Source organism: Lissotriton vulgaris, chromosome 5, assembly GCF_964263255.1.
Source record: "Lissotriton vulgaris chromosome 5, aLisVul1.2, whole genome shotgun sequence".
In the NCBI taxonomy this organism is placed as follows: domain Eukaryota; kingdom Metazoa; phylum Chordata; class Amphibia; order Caudata; family Salamandridae; genus Lissotriton; species Lissotriton vulgaris.
In genome coordinates, this window is record NC_141693.1 from 514,079,778 (window position 1) to 514,098,182 (window position 18,405).

Consider the following 18,405-nt stretch of genomic DNA (forward strand, 5'->3'; position numbering starts at 1 on the left):
AGAAGCTCTATACGTTCTTCGGTAAGTTTATGAAGGACCCTAGGAAGGGCATAGATCGATCCTGGCGCAACTGCCAGGATAAGCTCCTGGACGCCGTGGGCCCCATGACCCAGATTATCCAGTTAGCCGAGAGGGCCAAGGAATCGGGGACGGCGATGTCCACGGAGGTCGTGGCAGGTTGGGCACAGCGAGCCCTATGCTTCCTGGGCAACGCAAACTGCGCGTTGGCGGCAGAGCGGAGGAGATCCCTCCTCATCAAGCTAGATCCTAAACTCGGAGATTTGGCCACTTCGGGGGCAGGGCCTATTGCACAAGGCAAGCTGTTTGGCGAACCCTTTATTAAGGAGTTAAATAAGTTCGTCACAACCTTCTCTGCTTTAGACAGAGCACAGTCGTCCATCAAGAAGATTTTTCCAGGACGGGTTTTTGCAGGGGCCGGAAGAGGACGGGGTCGCTCCTCCGGCCGCCAATTCAAGCAAGGCCCTAATAACAAGAACCAGCAGCGCCGTAACAACGGATGGAACGACGGTCGCCAGGGGAACTTCTACCCTAGTCGAGGCGCCGGCAAAGGGCGCGGCAGAGGCTATCACAGCGGAGCCAATGCACCTGGAGGCCCATCCGGTGAGTGTTACCCTTTTTTCCCCATCCGTTCTGGGGTAGAGGTTACGGGATCATCTCCACAACTGGTGCAAAATCTCCTCAGACCCTTGGGTACTCCAGACGGTCAGGGGCTTCCGGATAGAGTTCTATGGCACTCCCCGTCAGAGGGTTCGCCCTCGCCCCTTGTTTTTTTCCACAGAAGACAGGATTCTAATCGAAACCGAGGTGTCGGAACTCCTCAGGAAAGCAGCGATCCGCAGAACAAGCCTTCACCCTTCGGGTTTCTTGAGCAACATTTTCCTAGTCCAGAAAAAGGACAGAGGGTTTCGCCCGGTTATCAACTTAAGATTCTTCAACTAATGGCTGGTCTACCGCCATTTCAAGATGGAGGGAATCCATCTTTTACGCGACATTCTCCTCCAGGGGGATTGGATGGTTCGCCTGGATTTGAAGGACGCTTACCTCACGGTGCCGATCTTTCCGCCTCACAGGCGCTTTCTGCAGTTCTTATGGAACGGGGAGGTCTTCGAATTTCAAGCACTCGCCTCTCGTCGGACCCATGGTGCTTTACGAAGCTCCTACGGCCAGTGGTGGAGACACTACGCGAGAGAGGTGTTCGGATGATCATTTATCTTGACGACATCCTGATCATGGTTCAGTCGCCGGATCGGCTTCGTTCCAACTTGAACAGGACTATTGCTCTGCTCCAGGACCTGGGGTTTGTGGTGAATGCTCAGAAGTCCGAGCTTCTTCCGAGGAGACAGATGATTTTTCTGGGGTTCCTCATAGATTTGGAATCTGCTTGCCTCAGCCTTCCGCAGCAGAAGGTGACCAAGATTCGCAAAGAGCTCTCCCAGACCCTTCGGAAGGACAGAATCTCCCTTCGGCACCTGGCATGAATCGTGGGTCTCCTCTCATCCTCGATTCAGGCGATATTTCTGGGCCCGTTGCACTACAGGGCCCTTCAACGACTGAAGGCACAACATCTCCGGAAAGGACTCACATACTCCAAACTCATTTCTCTCACAGAGGGAACGAGGACAGAGTTGCGTTGGTGGATAGAGCACATGAGTGCGTGGAACGGGAGAGCGATCTTCGGATCCAGCCCGGACCTGATCATCGAATCGGATGCCAGCAGAGCGGGCTGGGGAGCTCGTTGCGGCGACATCACGATGGGGGGCCGTTGGTCGGAGGAAGAGCTTCAGCTTCACATCAATTGCCTGGAGCTCCTAGCGGGCTCCTTCGCGGTGAAGTCTCTGACCCAGAATCAGGTGTCGTGTTGCATCTTGCAACGCATGGACAACGTGTCGGCGGTGCAGTATATCAATCGCCTGGGTGGACCTCGGTCCCGGGCCCTGGCAAACCTGGCGAAAGACTTCTGGCACTATTGCCTAGAGAAGCGGATTTCGGTGTCGGCGGAATATCTCCCGGGCACACAGAACTCGATCGTGGACTGGCATTCCAGGAACTTCCAAGATTTCAGCGACTGGTGACTGCACCCTGCGGTCTTCCAGGATTTGATGAACAGTTCTCTGTGGATCTGTTCGCTTCCCGGCTCATCTGTCAACTCCCGAGGTTCGTGAGCTGGAGGCCGGACCCGGAGGCGGCGGGTGGTCGATGCATTTTTACAGAACTGGTCGCTGGAACAGGCTTACGCGTTCACTCCCTTTCTAATGATTCCTCGAGTAGCGGCGCAGGTTCGCCGACCACAAGCATCGCTGGTCCTAGTGACCCCCTTCTGGCGGGCTCAGGCCTGGTTTCCCCCACTGCTAGAACTGTCGTGGGATTGTCCGATACGACTGCCCTTGTTCCCTTCATTGCTTTCGGGACCCCTGGGAGAGGGGCACCCGCTGGTACTTCAGGGGACCTTGCACCTCATGGCGTGGAGGATTTCAGGGGACGTTGGCAAGACGGACGCCTTTCAGCGGACGTTGAGGAACTCATCAGCAGAGCCTGGGCCCCAGGTACTGTCAAGAGGTACCGATTGGCTTGGCAGCGGTGGCGTCGTTGGTGTCTGGGAAGACACGCTGATCCCGTGGGGGCTGATGTTACCCACATTCTAATTTTCTGGCTGAATTGGCCCAATCGGGTTTGGCCTATCGATCTTTCAACTCTTTCAGATCCGCCATTTCAGCGGGGCATGACCACATCGAAGGCAAACCGGCGGGTGAACATCCTTGGGTTTGCAAACTCATGAAGGGTGCCAGACTTTCCAAACCCCCGGAACCCAGATATAATAATCTCTGGGATGTCAACATCATCCTGCGCTTCTTTTGCTCCTGGCGTGATAACCACTATCTGAAGAGGAAGAAATTGTTGTCTAAGTTTGGCGATCTTGCTGTGTCTGGTTTCGTGCAAACGCGTCTCCGATGTGCGGGCACTGTATATCACGGCACGTATATTCACTCCGGAGGGAGTTATTTTCACGGTTGCTAGAAGGACCAAGACTAATATCAGATCGGTGTCATACCCGACGTTTCCGGATCAACCAAAACTGTGTGTTGTGCGCTGCCTCAAGGCGTATGAGGATATGATGGCGGAGTACCGCCCTCCAGGGGAACGGCAGCTTCTCATTGCTCTGCAGAAGCCGTTTAAGGCGGTTTCCGCTCCATCCATCGCTAGGTGGGTCCGTTGGATCATGACTGAAGCGGGGTGGATGTAACCAGATTTGGAGCACACTCCACAAGAGGAGCAATGGCCTCTAAAGCCATTCAGGTGGGCGGTAGGCTGGAGGACATTATGGCAGCAGCGGATTGGTCCTCGGAGTCCACATTCAAAAAGTTTTACTTCAAGCCCATCTATGGCGCGGCAGAACTCGTGGAGGATAAGCTTTGAAACTGCATAATCCTCGCCTCCGTCCTGACATAGAATGAAAAATTTCCTAGCTAACGTAACGGAAAGTTTCAATTCTATTAAGGACTAGGCGGAGAGGATTATCCCTCCCGAGACTTGCTGGTCTCGACCCGCCCGTATGCCTTCGTAAGTAATGATTTACGATTTATTTCACTGCTATGCTAATGCAATGAGATGGGTTGGAGCAGGATAATGAAGTGTATACATATTCTAGAACTCTAAAATGTTCACGTTGCTAGGCTGTGCTGATTCTCGTAAATGCTGTGTACTGCCTCTCTTTGCTTTCTTTCTTGAAAGAAGAGATGGATAACGGTTATCTTGTTTTGTTTAGGACAAGACCAGAAGGATTGAGGAGCGTTCCTGGGGCTCTTTCCTCACAGAGAAGAAGAGGAAGAGGAAGGTACGTCACGGCTAATTATACAACGGACGGCATTATCATTGGCTGGTGGTTACTATGGACACTGTGCCCCATGTGCTCATGGGAGTTGTGGTTCAGTTAATATGTGCTGATTGGTTTTTTCTTTGAATTGCTATTATAATAAAGAGAAGAAAGGACTGCATAATCCTCGCCTCCTAGTCCTTAATAGAATTGAAACTTTCCGTTACGTTAGCTAGGAAATTTTTCATTTTTACCACAGAATGTGCTTCTGGGGGCTTTCCGTACCTGGTAGGATTTACCAGCAAGCCAATCATGCTCGATGATGTCAATGATAGAGTTCCTGCTACAGCAGGAGTGGCAATGATCATCACAATGACTAAATGTACCCTTTGAAAATCCATTTTGATATATTGATGGCTGGAGGTACTGTACTGCACTTTTTTGGTTTCGGCTACAGACCGCATTTGTAGGCTGACCAACTGTTTCCAAAACATCACTGATACTCTGAACTTTGGGTCAGTCTTTTGCACATTATTGAATGGGTTTACCTATATCAGCTCCTGATTCAATGAATGTCCTCTCAATTATTGTGTTTTTTCTGCCCAGGAGTATATTAGTATCACTGTGTTTTGAATGGATGTGCTATACCCTTCCACCGGATACTCTTTATTTATTTTTATTAAGCAGTCCATGGGAGTGCATGTGTTGCCTAGTTCTCTCCCCCATTACACTGCCCAACTCCCCTTAATAAAATTAGTATTTCTTTGTTATGCCTGTCACGCTCCCTTTTCATGACACACCTGTCCCACTCCCCATGTTGAGATATTTCTTTTTATATTTTCAATTTCTTTTCCAGGCTCCAGCAGCAGTAAAGTGCTGCTGGCTACTTTCTCACTTTTCTGCATTTCGCACATATTTGTTCCAACTTTTTTTCATTTTAATTTAACGTTCTAACATGGCGGATACCTGCCATGCTAGAATGATAAATCAAAAACCGCGTCTTGAGTCATGAAGCACGCGTCATGACACACACATGCCCATCCATCACACTACATGCATTATCAGTAGACGTCCTGGAATGGATATTTTAAATAGAGATCTATTAAAGAAAATCCATTCCAAGATGGCCGGCCATGAGTGCACATGCACTTGATTGAATAAGCATGTGTGTGATTGTAAACAAACACTGGAAAGGCCAATAACTTGCTCTTTTAGAGACAAGGCCTACTGGTTTTGGAAGTGCTTGTTCAAATAGTTACTTTTCAAAAATGGCATAACTTCTGCTGTGCAGAGTATAATGTATTTAAGTTCTGCAGGGAGAGTGATCAGATGCATAACATATAAGCACATTAAGTTCAATCAGCAAGGGGTCATGTGTGCAGGACGTGCACTGGAAAGACCACTTGTTCATCACACAAAACTCTGTGGTCCATCCTACAGCGATGAAGCAACAACTCAACTGTTAGCAAATGTTAGGAAAAATCCCACACTCACGTTTCTTGGTTCTAATAATTTTTCGCCTTTGATTTTTTTTAATAAAAATGTATTGAACCAGGGGCTGACAATGCATATGGTCATGGAATGAAAATATTTTAAATTACATCTTTAATATATAAAGTATTCTCAGCCATATAAGCATGGATTAAGTGAGCGCAATGGCCTCACAGAAATATCCCTCCAAAGTGAAACGGATGAAGATCCACGGCGGTGTGAGGGCTATGATGACTTCTACTTTTTAGAATATTGAAAATATATAAATATTTTTTAAACAAGATGCTTTATAAGTCATTCCAGCTCTATCCAATTTGATTTTTAAAAATTACCCACAGTGAGCGCATGCTTCAGCTCTTTGGAATGACTTTGCTGTAGGTGTTGGATGTGGATTGGTGTCTAACCTTCCGCCGTGCTTACATCACCTGAATGCAACCTCTTCTGTTTGCCCTTGCCCTGGAGCCCTTGGCTGCCTGACTGCGTTGGGAGCCCTCTATGAAGGGTATTCAGTGGACCCCGGACTTTGAGGATCGCATATCGCTCTACGCGATGACATTCTGTTGTACCTTACGTCCCCTCGTAAGTCATCGAATGTTTTGTTTGATGTGCTCACATCGTTCGGCAAGAACTCCGGTCTTGTGATCAACTGGACCAAGTCCTGTGTCTATGTGCTGTCGGGTGGTGCTCCCCCTCTGCCGCGTCGCTGTCCTATTTAGGTGTCTCAATCGGGATTCAAGTGCCTGGGGATTTTTATAGATCCTGTGGCTCGTTATGAGCGTAACCTACTCCCACCCTCCAGACGTTGCGGGCTGGCTCCGATTACCGCTTTCACCGCTTGGGCATGCGGCCCTCTTTAAAATGATGTCCTTACCGCCATTTTTATACGCGCTTATTTAGAGAGTTTGCAGAGGCGACTGATTAGGAATGGACGCTCGTGTATTGCCCTCTCCAAGCTCACGCTTCCCTGGTACGACGGGGGTATGGCACTTCCAGATATCAGGCGATATTACTAGGCTGCTCAGTTGGGAGCGATTAATCATGGAATGTATGGACCCGCCTCTAATCCTGCATTCGAGATGGATAAGTACCTGTTACCGGGCGGGGATTACAACAGGGCCCTTTATTCCAAAGCAGTGGGCAGGGAACTCTCAGGACCTACCAGGATAGCATTACGAGTGTGGCATGATGCGAGTGCGGCAACAGGGTGGGGGGATCGTCTGACCCGTGCGACTCCGCTTTATGCGTCTGAAAGACTGGGTTCCCTATGGAAGACTAAAGGATTTGAAAAATGGGATATGATTGGCATTAGCAGGGTGAGCGGCCTATGGGTCAAGGTAGAATCAAGACCTTCGAGGCACTGAAGGTAGAGTATGAGTTGAGTGATAGAGAATACTTCCATTATGTCCAGATTACCCATGCGCTGCGTTCGGTTTTTCCTGAGGGCATGGACATCCCCGAATCCTCCCCACTAGAAGATCGGGTGCTCGACGGCCACCTGCCCGACAGCACCATTTCTTTGATATATAAGAAATTGATTAATAATCGAGCGGATTTGTTGTTGCGGCTTCGAGAGGTCTGGACTGGCGATGGTTTGGAATTGGATGACGAGGACTGGCAATCGGCGCTATCCTCGCCGAAAGAGGTCGCGATTCCGGCCCGTCTCCGACTTGTTCAACTCAAAATCCTACACAGTATATATGTCACCGGCCCACGCCTGATACACATGGGCTTTTCAGTGGATGGGTTATGTAAGCGTGGGTGTGGATTGGTTGGTACCTTCCTCCATATAATTTGGGAGTGCCCGGGAGTGGTGGTGTTCTGGAATCGTGTGCATGCTGTGATGGAAAGAGTCACGGGGTGGCATTGCTGCCCGAAGCAAGGCGTTGCCTGTTGAATGTCTGGGAACCGAATGACTATGATGTGGCACAGACTCGGTGGGTGATCCTTGGGAATATGATTGCTAAGAGACATTGCGCAGTTGTGGGGCTCCCAGCGGCCGCCCACGGTCCTGTCATGGAAGGAGAACATGGACTGGTGTATGTTTAGAAAGAAGACGGTATATGTGGCACGAGGTAGACCCAATAAATGGAATAAAATTTGGAGCCAGTGGAACTCCTACCGTGGGAATATATGCATGCCTCCATTCGTGGAGACTCCAGAGGTTCCCCTCTCCCCCTGATCCGACATTCCAAGTATTGTGTAACCGTTAAGATCACTGCTATCGTTTCCTCACTGACCCCCCTCCACCCTATGTCAACAAAGTCTGTGTTAAATTGTTCTGTGGTCTTCTTCCTTTCTGAACACTTGTCGAATGTAATGTTTTATTGCCTAGTGTGTAATTTCTTTTTAATAAAATTAAAATTATATACGTCTTTTTTTTTAAAACACACATCGACTAGATGTTTTTCAAAAGTGTCTTCTGGATGATGAAGGTGAAATATGTACAGATATGTTTTATGGGTTCTTGCTTAATTGCTTCATCTTTTAAGTTTAGTTTCACTTGGGAAGGCTATTCACGCTTCCGAATGTTTGAAAATTGACAGTTGGTACAGATTACTAATAGAACTACTACTCTTCCCCTCGCAGGTAGTGCTACTATCAAAGATAATGCAGATGCTTGAGAAAATATTAGATGTAGATCTGCTACTACTGGTAGTTCTTAGGAGGATTATTATTAACAACAGCATGGTTTTTGTTTCACACTCTATACAACCACCAGTAGAATTCAGTGCACCTTGTCAGTTTAAACACTTTGGGCCAGATGTAGGTAAAATCAAATTTGCGAATCATTAATAGGGAATTTTACCGATTCGCTATTAAGGACTCGCAAAGTTAAATGTAGGTAGGAATCGCTAAAATAATAGGAATCCTTAATATTCCCTAATAACGAATCGCTAATTGACATTCGGTAATAAGGAATACCTACTCATTCATTACTATGGGTTTGGAGGCCCCTAGGAATGAATCGGAAGATATGCTACATTTGCGATTTGCTATTAGTGAATCGCAAATAGCGGGCGCTATTTCAAGGGTGCCAGGGTGTCAATAGGACACCCTGTTGCACCCCTGAAATGTCCATGTGTGCACATGTGGCGCACATACATGCCCTAAGGGCATGAATGTGTGCCAAATGGCACTTTAAAAAAATCAACAAAGTGTTTTTTTTTTTAAAGGAAATCGCTAATTACCACCAACTTGAAGTTGGCGGTAATTAGCGATTCCTTAAGGCTAAAGTGCACTTTCGATTGTGCTACTTGCATTGCATTTAAGGAATCGCAATTTCCGATTCCTCAAATGCAAGAGCAAAATAAGGAATCCCAATTTAGCGATTCCTTATTTTGCTAGTAGGTTTAAACTCAGCTACATTGCTTTCAGCCTAATAGCGATCTCAATTTCAGTGTTAGAACTCGTTATTTGGCCACCTACATCTGGCCCTTATTATTTTACCCATTTGATAATTGTATTTGATATTTTAGTAGTACTCGATGATTCGGTGCCTTTCTAATAACATGTGCCTTAATCCGTGCATATACTTCAATGTTTCTAAATGTTATACAACGGGAACTGTAGTACATGTACTTTAACAATACATAAAGAAAAATGTACATGTAAAGCAAGTGACGTTACGCTCTTCAAGAAGGCATGACTTACTTTAAGGACTTCTGCGTGCGCTGTTGGAGGGTTCCTTTGACAACCTGAAAAATACAAATATTCATTTATTTTTAGAAATGTTTTGCCTGTCAGTTAAAAAGGGACAATATAGGTGAAATATTCAGATGCACAGATTTCATTGTCAAAATAAGTAAATCTCGAGATCAATTCATTTTGAGGTGATCAGCTGCAGAAAGGAGCGCACTGTTGCTATAATATGAAAAATCGGCTCTGCACTCACAGAGTACTGCTGCGGCCGCTGTCACTATCAGCACAATCACCGTTACCACCATTGCAGCGAGGAGAGCCATTCGTGTTCGGTGATTATCTGTGAAGGACAGGAAAGAGCACATTACCGAACTTCAAATAAAGTGATGAAAACGTAGAATTTAAAAAAACCAGTGTCGAAGTGCCGAGTTCTACTGACTTCAATTAGAACTACACAGCTTTTCGGCACTTTACTACCCTCTCTGATGATTTCAGCACAGTCTCCAACTCTGCCCTAAAAAGATATAACTTCTTGAGCAATGTAGAACGTATATTGGCATGACAAATAAACATTGGCTTAGCCAAAAGGTTTTAGGTTTTACCTTTTGTAGAGGAGGCTTTGGTAAATAGATGGGTGACCTTGGGTGAGTGTTGCCACTTGCTTTCCTAGGATTAAAACTCCATAAAGTATAAACATTTCGAGCAACTACCATACAGAAGCCGGGAGTAGGGTTCCTTAACTGTGCAGACTGGTAGTGAACAAAAGATAATCCGGTTCCAAGTAGTTTCCATTTATTTAAGATCAGATGTTACGGCGTGGAGCCCACAAGGAGCAGCCTTCCTGCTGCTCAGCCCATCCTCCAACTGACATCCTCACTCATCCAACATTCCTCTCACCAACATTCTCTCACCACAGTCAAACTGGCTAAGCAGCAGGTATAACAAGACTCCACTAGCAGATTAAGCTTTGCCCTAAAAGTACCGCAGTATACAAGCATTGGAAATGGAATAGGTCTCAGATTTATTTGAGTTAGAGCTAATGGCATTGTAAATGGCAATGTCTTTTACCCATGTATTATGGAGTGTATGCATGTGGTGTGTAATGGAATTATGTGGTTTGGATTGGAATTGTTCACTCTGCACTCACTACTCACTACTCTGCACTCAGTACTCTGCACTCACTACTCTGCACTCACTACTCTGCACTCACTACTCTGCACTCACTACTCTGCACTCACTACTCTGCACTCACTACTCTGCACTCACTACTCACTACTCTGCACTCACTACTCTGCACTCACTACTCTGCACTCACTACTCTGCACTCACTACTCATTACTCTGCACTCACTACTCTGCACTCACTACTCATTACTCTGCACTCACTACTCTGCACTCACTACTCATTACCACTCTGCACTCACTACTCTGCACTCACTACTCACTACTCTGCACTCACTACTCACTACTCTGCACTCACTACTCTGCACTCACTACTCTGCACTCACTACTCTGCACTCACTACTCTGCACTCACTACTCTGCACTCACTACTCTGTACTCACTACTCTGCACTCACTACTCTGCACTCACTACTCTGCACTCACTACTCTGCACTCACTACTCTGTACTCACTACTCTGCACTCACTACTCTGCACTCACTACTCTGCACTCACTACTCTGCACTCACTACTCTGCACTCACTACTCATTACTCTGCACTCACTATGCACTCACTAATCATTACTCTGCACTCACTACTCTGCACTCACTACTCTGCACTCACTACTCTGCACTCACTACTCTGCACTCACTACTCTGTACTCACTACTCTGCACTCACTACTCTGCACTCACTACTCACTACTCTGCACTCACTACTCTGCACTCACTACTCTGCACTCACTACTCTGCACTCACTACTCTGTACTCACTACTCTGCACTCACTACTCTGCACTCACTACTCTGCACTCACTACTCTGCACTCACTACTCTGCACTCACTACTCATTACTCTGCACTCACTATGCACTCACTAATCATTACTCTGCACTCACTACTCTGCACTCACTACTCATTACTCTGCACTCATTACTCTGCACTCACTACTCTGCACTCACTACTCACTACTCTGCACTCACTACTCTGCACTCACTACTCTGCACTCACTACTCATTACTCTGCACTCACTATGCACTCACTAATCATTACTCTGCACTCACTACTCTGCACTCATTACTCTGCACTCACTACTCTGCACTCACTACTCTGCACTCACTACTCTGCACTCACTACTCTGCACTCATTACTCACTACTCTGCACTCACTACTCACTACTCACTACTCTGCACTCACTACTCTGCACTCACTACTCTGCACTCACTACTCTGCACTCACTACTCTGCACTCACTACTCTGCACTCACTACTCACTACTCTACACTCACTACTCTGCACTCACTACTCACTACTCTGCACTCACTACTCTGCACTCACTACTCTACACTCACTACTCTACACTCACTACTCTACACTCACTACTCTACACTCATTACTCACTACTCTGCACTCACTACTCTGCACTCACTACTCTGCACTCACTACTCACTACTCTGCACTCACTACTCACTACTCTGCACTCATTACTCTGCACTCACTACTCTGCACTCACTACTCACTACTCTGCACTCACTACTCACTACTCTGCACTCACTCACTACTCACTACTCTGCACGCACTACTCACTACTCTGCACTCACTCACTACTCACTACTCTGCACGCACTACTCACTACTATGCACTCACTCACTACTCACTACTCTGCACGCACTACTCACTACTCTGCACTCACTCACTACTCACTACTCTGCATGCACTACTCTGCACTCACTCACTACTCACTACTCTGCACGCACTACTCTGCACTCACTCACTACTCACTACTCTGCATGCACTACTCTGCACTCACTCACTACTCTGCACGCACTACTCTGCACTCACTCACTACTCTGCACTCACTCACTACTCTGCACGCACTACTCACTACTCTGCACGCACTACTCACTACTCTGCACGCACTACTCTGCACTCACTACTCTGCACTCACTACTCTGCACTCACTACTCTGCACTCACTACTCTGCACTCACTACTCTGCACTCACTACTCACTACTCTGCATTCACTACTCACTACTCTACACTCACTACTCACTACTCTACACTCACTACTCACTACTCTGCACGCACTACGCACTACTCACTACTCTGCACGCACTACTCACTACTCTGCACGCACTACTCTGCACTCACTACTCTGCACGCACTACTCACCACTCTGCACTCACCACTCTGCACTCACCACTCTGCACTCACCACTCTGCACTCACCTCTCTGCACTCACCTCTCTGCACTCACCTCTCTGCACTCACCACTCTACACTCACCACTCTACACTCACCACTCTACACTCACCACTCTACACTCACCACTCTACACTCACCACTCTACACTCACCACTCTGCACTCACTACTCACTACTCTGAAAGCAGGCAAGGCTACTGATTAATTTTACATTGGTCACGGTTAACACTCTTTTCTAGAAGAGAATAGACACGTTTATCTTGGTGGGTTGAATTTAAAAAAACACATGGTGTCCAATAAAGAATAGGTGATCAGTAACGTGCACGCTCCGAGAGCAGACTGTACTGAATGTTCTGTGTACATTAGCAGAATCCTTCAAAGCACATCTGACATCAATCTTTGCTCCCGCCATTCCGGTACTTTACACTGCAAACACTCCCGCAAGTCCATGCAATTAGAGGACATAACATTCTGAACAAGCACCTACCTCTCGGTCCCCTCACTGCCTTGCCAAACTTCGCGATGCCGGCCAGGAAGAGAGCAGTGATCGGCGTGCGGCGGGCAGGCTGGCGCCGTGAGCGTGCGCGCGACTGAATCCGCGCTTGGCCAGCACTTGTCGCACCTCTCCCATTGAGAATGCTGGGCGCGTGCCCAGCTCTTGTCTCCTTTTGTCCGCTTTGGAGACTGAAACGATTGCAATAATTCTCTGCTGAGAACGCGCTTTCAGAGCGTCTCTAGGCCGAGACCTAAAAAAGGAATTGGAGGACGAAGCCATGAGTAAGATGACCACTCCATTCTAAGGTTCCGCATGATCTGACTGACTATTCAACTGCATCCTGTATTTTGGGTATCACTTTGGGAGGAGAGGAGACTGACCTGAAACAGACACATGGTCCGGAGTCGGATAGCGACTGGTCGGGCATCCGAGACCGTCGCCCCCTATTCCCAGGCCATCTATTAATCTAGCCCCCTGATCATAGGGAGATGCCACACTGAAGAGTTGAAAATGTAGGAGCCACAAGAAAGCCAATGGTGGTGCCACTAATGCCCCATTGTATCTGCACAAAAGTTGGGCCAGTAGCCACAGTGCCCGCAATGCCCATAGGGCTCAAAGGGCTTTAGATTGTGTCCCCCCCTCCCTCCCCCCACCCCCGTCGTGTGTGTCAGCCCGGGCTGAGAAAGCTTCCCGGACAAATACACTGGCAGTTCTTGAGCTTACTGGGGGCTGGCTGATCTGGCGTCCTATTGCAGCCACACCAGAGTATTTCATTACAAAAACGGAGGCTACATTATGCATTATTCCTTTAATGCAGTCCAAGCAGCCGCATACATCACAATATTAAAAGGTTCCAGAATAGAAAAATAGCAACACATGAAAGGCATGAGCCATCAACAATCTGCCTCTTTTAAATGCGGTTCCAAGCAGAAAAGTTCATTTTCCTTCATTACCATTATTCATTTGTATCTCTATTTTGAAGTGTCCTAGTGTGTGGCTAACCCCACCCCCCTTCCTACTGCCTCTATACCGATCTCCAATTTACGGAGATCTCCCTACACCCCCTTCCCTAGTCCCATCCTTGCATGACTGACCAGATTAACCTACCTTTTCTTTCAGCTTATATACTATTTCTAATGTTTGAATATATTTAAAGATTTTTAGATGTTTAATCAAACCTTAATATTTAGCTTTTTGTGTAAATGATTATTCTACACCTCTTTTCACCGATGCAGGCTGCTCACTCCAACGCGGCTCTGCATTGCTACCTTTTATTATTTCGGATTTCATACGCAAGTTGTTATTGTTTTACAAACCTATGCATAAAAAAAAATAAAAAAAGGGATTTTAGCAGGGAATCCTCATTTAAATGGCCTTTTCAACATTCTATAACAAAATTAATTATAATAAGAGAGGAATTATTCTCTTGACATTCCTTCATCTATAAACCTTGTCACTATTATTAAGGGAAATCCTCCCTAATTATCTTTCATTAAAGGTCTTTACCACTTTTTACAATTTAACATTTCCTATACACCATGTCTGAATTTGACTCAGACAAGGTTTCTGCCCCTACTCCTAACATAGACAACGAAGCCCTGAAAACAATCCTTCATAAGGAATTGAGGTCCTGTATGTTTGAAACCTTAAATCAGATCATGTCCTCTAAAAGGTCACTCCCTGATGAGGACAAAATTCAGAAATTCCAAACCTCTACTCTGACAAGATCACTGAATTAAGGGGTAAAAGACTTAAGAAAAGTAAAAACATTGATAAAAGCTATATAGGAGGTCCCAGCAACTCATCTAATCAGGGAGGACTTAGCAGTTCAACTTCTAATGGAGGTCCTCGCACCACAAACTCCCAAGGTGTCCTTAGCTGCACAACTTATCTGGGTGTCCTTAGCGGCACAACTTATCTTGGTGTCCTTAGCGGCACTAAATATCATAATGCTTTTTACAATATGGGAGATAACAAATCTAATGATATAGAATCCTCAGACACACCTGATGAGTATGTCCTTGATCTTCATGAAGATGATCAAGAATTTTACAATCCATAAGAGGAACTCCCATCATCCTCTAAGGACAATATCCTTGACCCCTTAGGGAAAGAAATGTTTTACCCATTAAATCTGAAACACCCAAGAAGTTCTGAGTGGTTCCCTCAGGACCACGTCGCAAAATTCAAAAGGAAATTAGATCTTGTATTTTAGATACATTTAAGGAGGGTATGTCCTCTAAAAGATCCCTCCCCTTTCAAGACGAGCTCCCTGAAGGGCCAACTTGTCTCAAAGCCCCAGTTATTAACCAAGGTAAAAAAGCAAAAAAAATGTAATTCCGAGCCTTATACTAAGAGCACCATGGGAGGTCAAGGCACCTCAAATGAATTGGAAGATCGTAGCACCTCATTCATGAAGGGAGGTCCCCGCACCTCAAATTTGAAAGGTGTCCCTAGTGGCACAATTTACTCCGGTGTCCTAAGCAACACAAATTACGATGGTGTCCCCCGCAGCACGTCTGATATGGGTGTCCCTAGCGGCACAAAAGACCAGTGTGCTCATGATATTACAGACTCTGATTCAGAAAATGAGTATGTCTTACCTGACCCTTTGGATGATTCTGTCCTTGATTTGGACAGTGATGAGGACCTTGATTTTAACAAAGAGCTTAATGATGACTCGCCATCCTCATTTAAAGATATCTTCTCGACGTACTGGGACCATTAGCCAGAATCCTAGATTCCGCAGAAGACAGCCACATCAATGGCACCCCTCTCAACAGCAATCTCATCAGGGGATGGAGCCAGAGAGCATTAATTCTACTGGGTAATGCCAACGCTAGCATCAATGCAGAAAGACAAAATCGTTTTGACTAAAATAAACACCAAACTAACTGACATGGAGGATAAAGAACCCTTCCAAAACCCAAAAGGTTTACTCTTTAAATCGTTTACGAATAGATTGGACTCACATACCTTTACAAACTTGTTTCCCAAGAGACATGCCTCTCTCTCCAGAGCAACAGAAAATAATAGAGAAGGACACTCTTTCTTGTAAAAAAGAAAGACAAAGGTTAGAGACCTGTCATAAACTTAAGAGAACTAAACAAATATTTGGTTTACAGACACTTCAAGATGGAGGGCATCTATCTCTTGAGGATTTACCTCTAGAGGGAGACTGGCTGGTCAAACTAGACCTTAAGGATGCTTACGTCACCATTCCTATGGCCGAATCCCGCCAACCCTTTCTTCAATTTGTCTAGGAAAAATCGCCTTTGCCAATTTCAGGCTCTCCCCTTCGGACTCTCCTCTGCCCCTTGGTGCTTCACCAAGGTCATGAGAGTGGTTGCCTCATCTCTAAGAATAAGGGGCATTCGTTTAATCATTTACTTAGACGACATTCTTATCATTTCTCAGGAGCCGTCACAACTAGCCAAAGACCTGAAGACTGTGATGGATCTCCTAGAAAGTTTAGGATTCATCATAAACAAAGATAAATCAATTCTGTCCCCTTCTAGATCTCTGGAGTTCCTAGGTTTCACAGTAGACACATTGAAATGTCTCCTTTTACTACCTACCAACCATAAGAACTGGCCTCTGGTATGGCGATCGGATTGGTCTGGATCAAGAAACCAAATCGGATCTAGCCTGGTGGCTCGAGAACCTAGACGCTTGGAACGGAAAAGCAATCTTTGGTTCAAACCCAGAGTTTGTTTTACAATCAGATGCGAGCCTTCATGGCTGGGGAGCCTGCCTTCTCAATCAGATCACTGGTGGTATCTGGTCATAAGAGGAATCATCTCACCACATAAATTATTTAGAACTAACCGCTGGACTTTTTACCCTCATGAGAGCACCAAATCTGCGGATCTCTCAAATCTAGCAAAGAAACTTTGGATGTTCTGTATGGAACATAAGATCGCTCTTCTGTTTGGAACATAAGATCACTCTCAAAGGGGAATACTCTGCAGACTGGAACTCAAGATTCCTGTTAGATCACAGCAATTGGGGACTGAATGTTTCCGTGTTCAGTACCCTAAACAAGATCTGGAGCCCTCTAGAAATAGATTTATTTGCGAGCAGAATAACCTTGCAACTGGAAAACAACTTCAGCTGGATGCCCGACCCGGGTACTCTAGCGGTCAACGCCTTACTACAATCTTGGAAAGGAGCCAAGGTGTACCCATTCCCTCCCTTTGCCATGACTCAGAGAGTTCTACAGATAGTGAGACAGGATCAGTGCTTCCTTGTCCTAAAAACTCCCTTTTGGCCATCCCAAGCATAGTTCCCCACCACTCTAGAACTAGCTTGCAAAACCCCCTTCTTAATTCCTACCCTAGAGAATCTTCTTGCAGACGTAGACAGAGGAGTTAACCCCCTAATTCAGAACAGGAGGTTAACCTTTCGACCAGGTAGCAAGCAATAAGCTCTACCAACAAACCCCCTATTTTAACGTTCCCAGCCAGAGAAGTTAATAAATTGTATTTTTTCTACTAGCCAGGGAATTTTTAATTTTGCATTTCACATATATAGGTACCTACACTTCACTGATATCACCCACACCGCACCACACATAGCCTATCGTCACACCAACTAGTGCTCCCACATAGCTCGTAGGTCGCAGCACGCCCCGCCCCGTAGAGGGACAGGAAGACCCCCATGATGAAGCATGACACTAAGGGGTTCTTAAAGTGTGAGGGATATTTTAAAAGCGCATAGTGCCCTCGTCTTGTCATCTCAAGAGAGAGCCTTGTCCCACACTTATCTGTTAGATTATCATCACTAGAATTAAAATTAGTCACCAATGCACATTGATAGAATCCTGTTGTTTATATGGTTAACCTTTCTTGCCTGTAGAGTGTCAGGAGATCTAATGAAATCTCATGACTTTTGGCGATGGCTGCAACTCTCCTCAGAGAGTCTTGGGCCCCCAGGGACTCACTACAGATATAACAACATATGGCGAATCTGGGTACGTTGGTGCCTGGAAAGGAACCTGGATTCCTTGGAAGCACCTATTGTTGACATAGTTAACTTCCTTGCTAAACAATTTGATAAAGGCGGCCTCAGCTATAGAACTATCAATTGCTATAGATAGGCTATTTCTGCTGGTCATGTCCTTGTCAATGGTAAAACGGTAGGTAAAAATGTCATTGTTTGTAGAGTGATGAAAAGCATTCATTTAAGAAGACCTCCTAAACCTAAATATGAAAATCTTTGGGATTTCAAACTAATCCTTGATCTTTTCCATAACTAGCCTGTTAGTACTCTCCTCAATAAAAAATAAAAAAAAATAAAAACGTTTCCATTAAGCTGGCTACTCTACTATGCCTAATCTCATGCAGAAGGGTCTCTGATGTCAAAGCCCTGGAGATTACGAATAGATCTTTTAACATGTTCGGAGTCAAATTTGATATTTAAAGAAGAACAAAGACTATGTCTGATTCAATCTTTTACCCACGTTTTGATTTATGTCCAATACTTTGCGTTGTGGACTGCATGAGAGAGTATGATCGCAGAATGTTTGCTCCTCGCCCTCAGGATGTTAACCAATTACTTATATCCTTTGTTAAACCCCACAAAGGCATAACC

At 45.8% G+C, this 18,405-nt stretch overlaps 1 protein-coding gene across 1 annotated transcript in view; it reads right to left on the minus strand.

Moving 5' to 3' along the window:
* Positions 1-18,405, minus strand: part of FAS (Fas cell surface death receptor) — a 258,748-nt gene that overhangs the window by 70,276 nt on the left and 170,067 nt on the right. The window contains exons 6-7 of the mRNA XM_086921941.1: positions 9,216-9,302; positions 8,975-9,018 (exon numbers count right to left, since the gene is read on the minus strand). Coding sequence (XP_086778067.1) covers positions 8,975-9,018; positions 9,216-9,302 — 131 coding nt within the window. The remainder of the gene's footprint in view (positions 1-8,974; positions 9,019-9,215; positions 9,303-18,405) is intronic.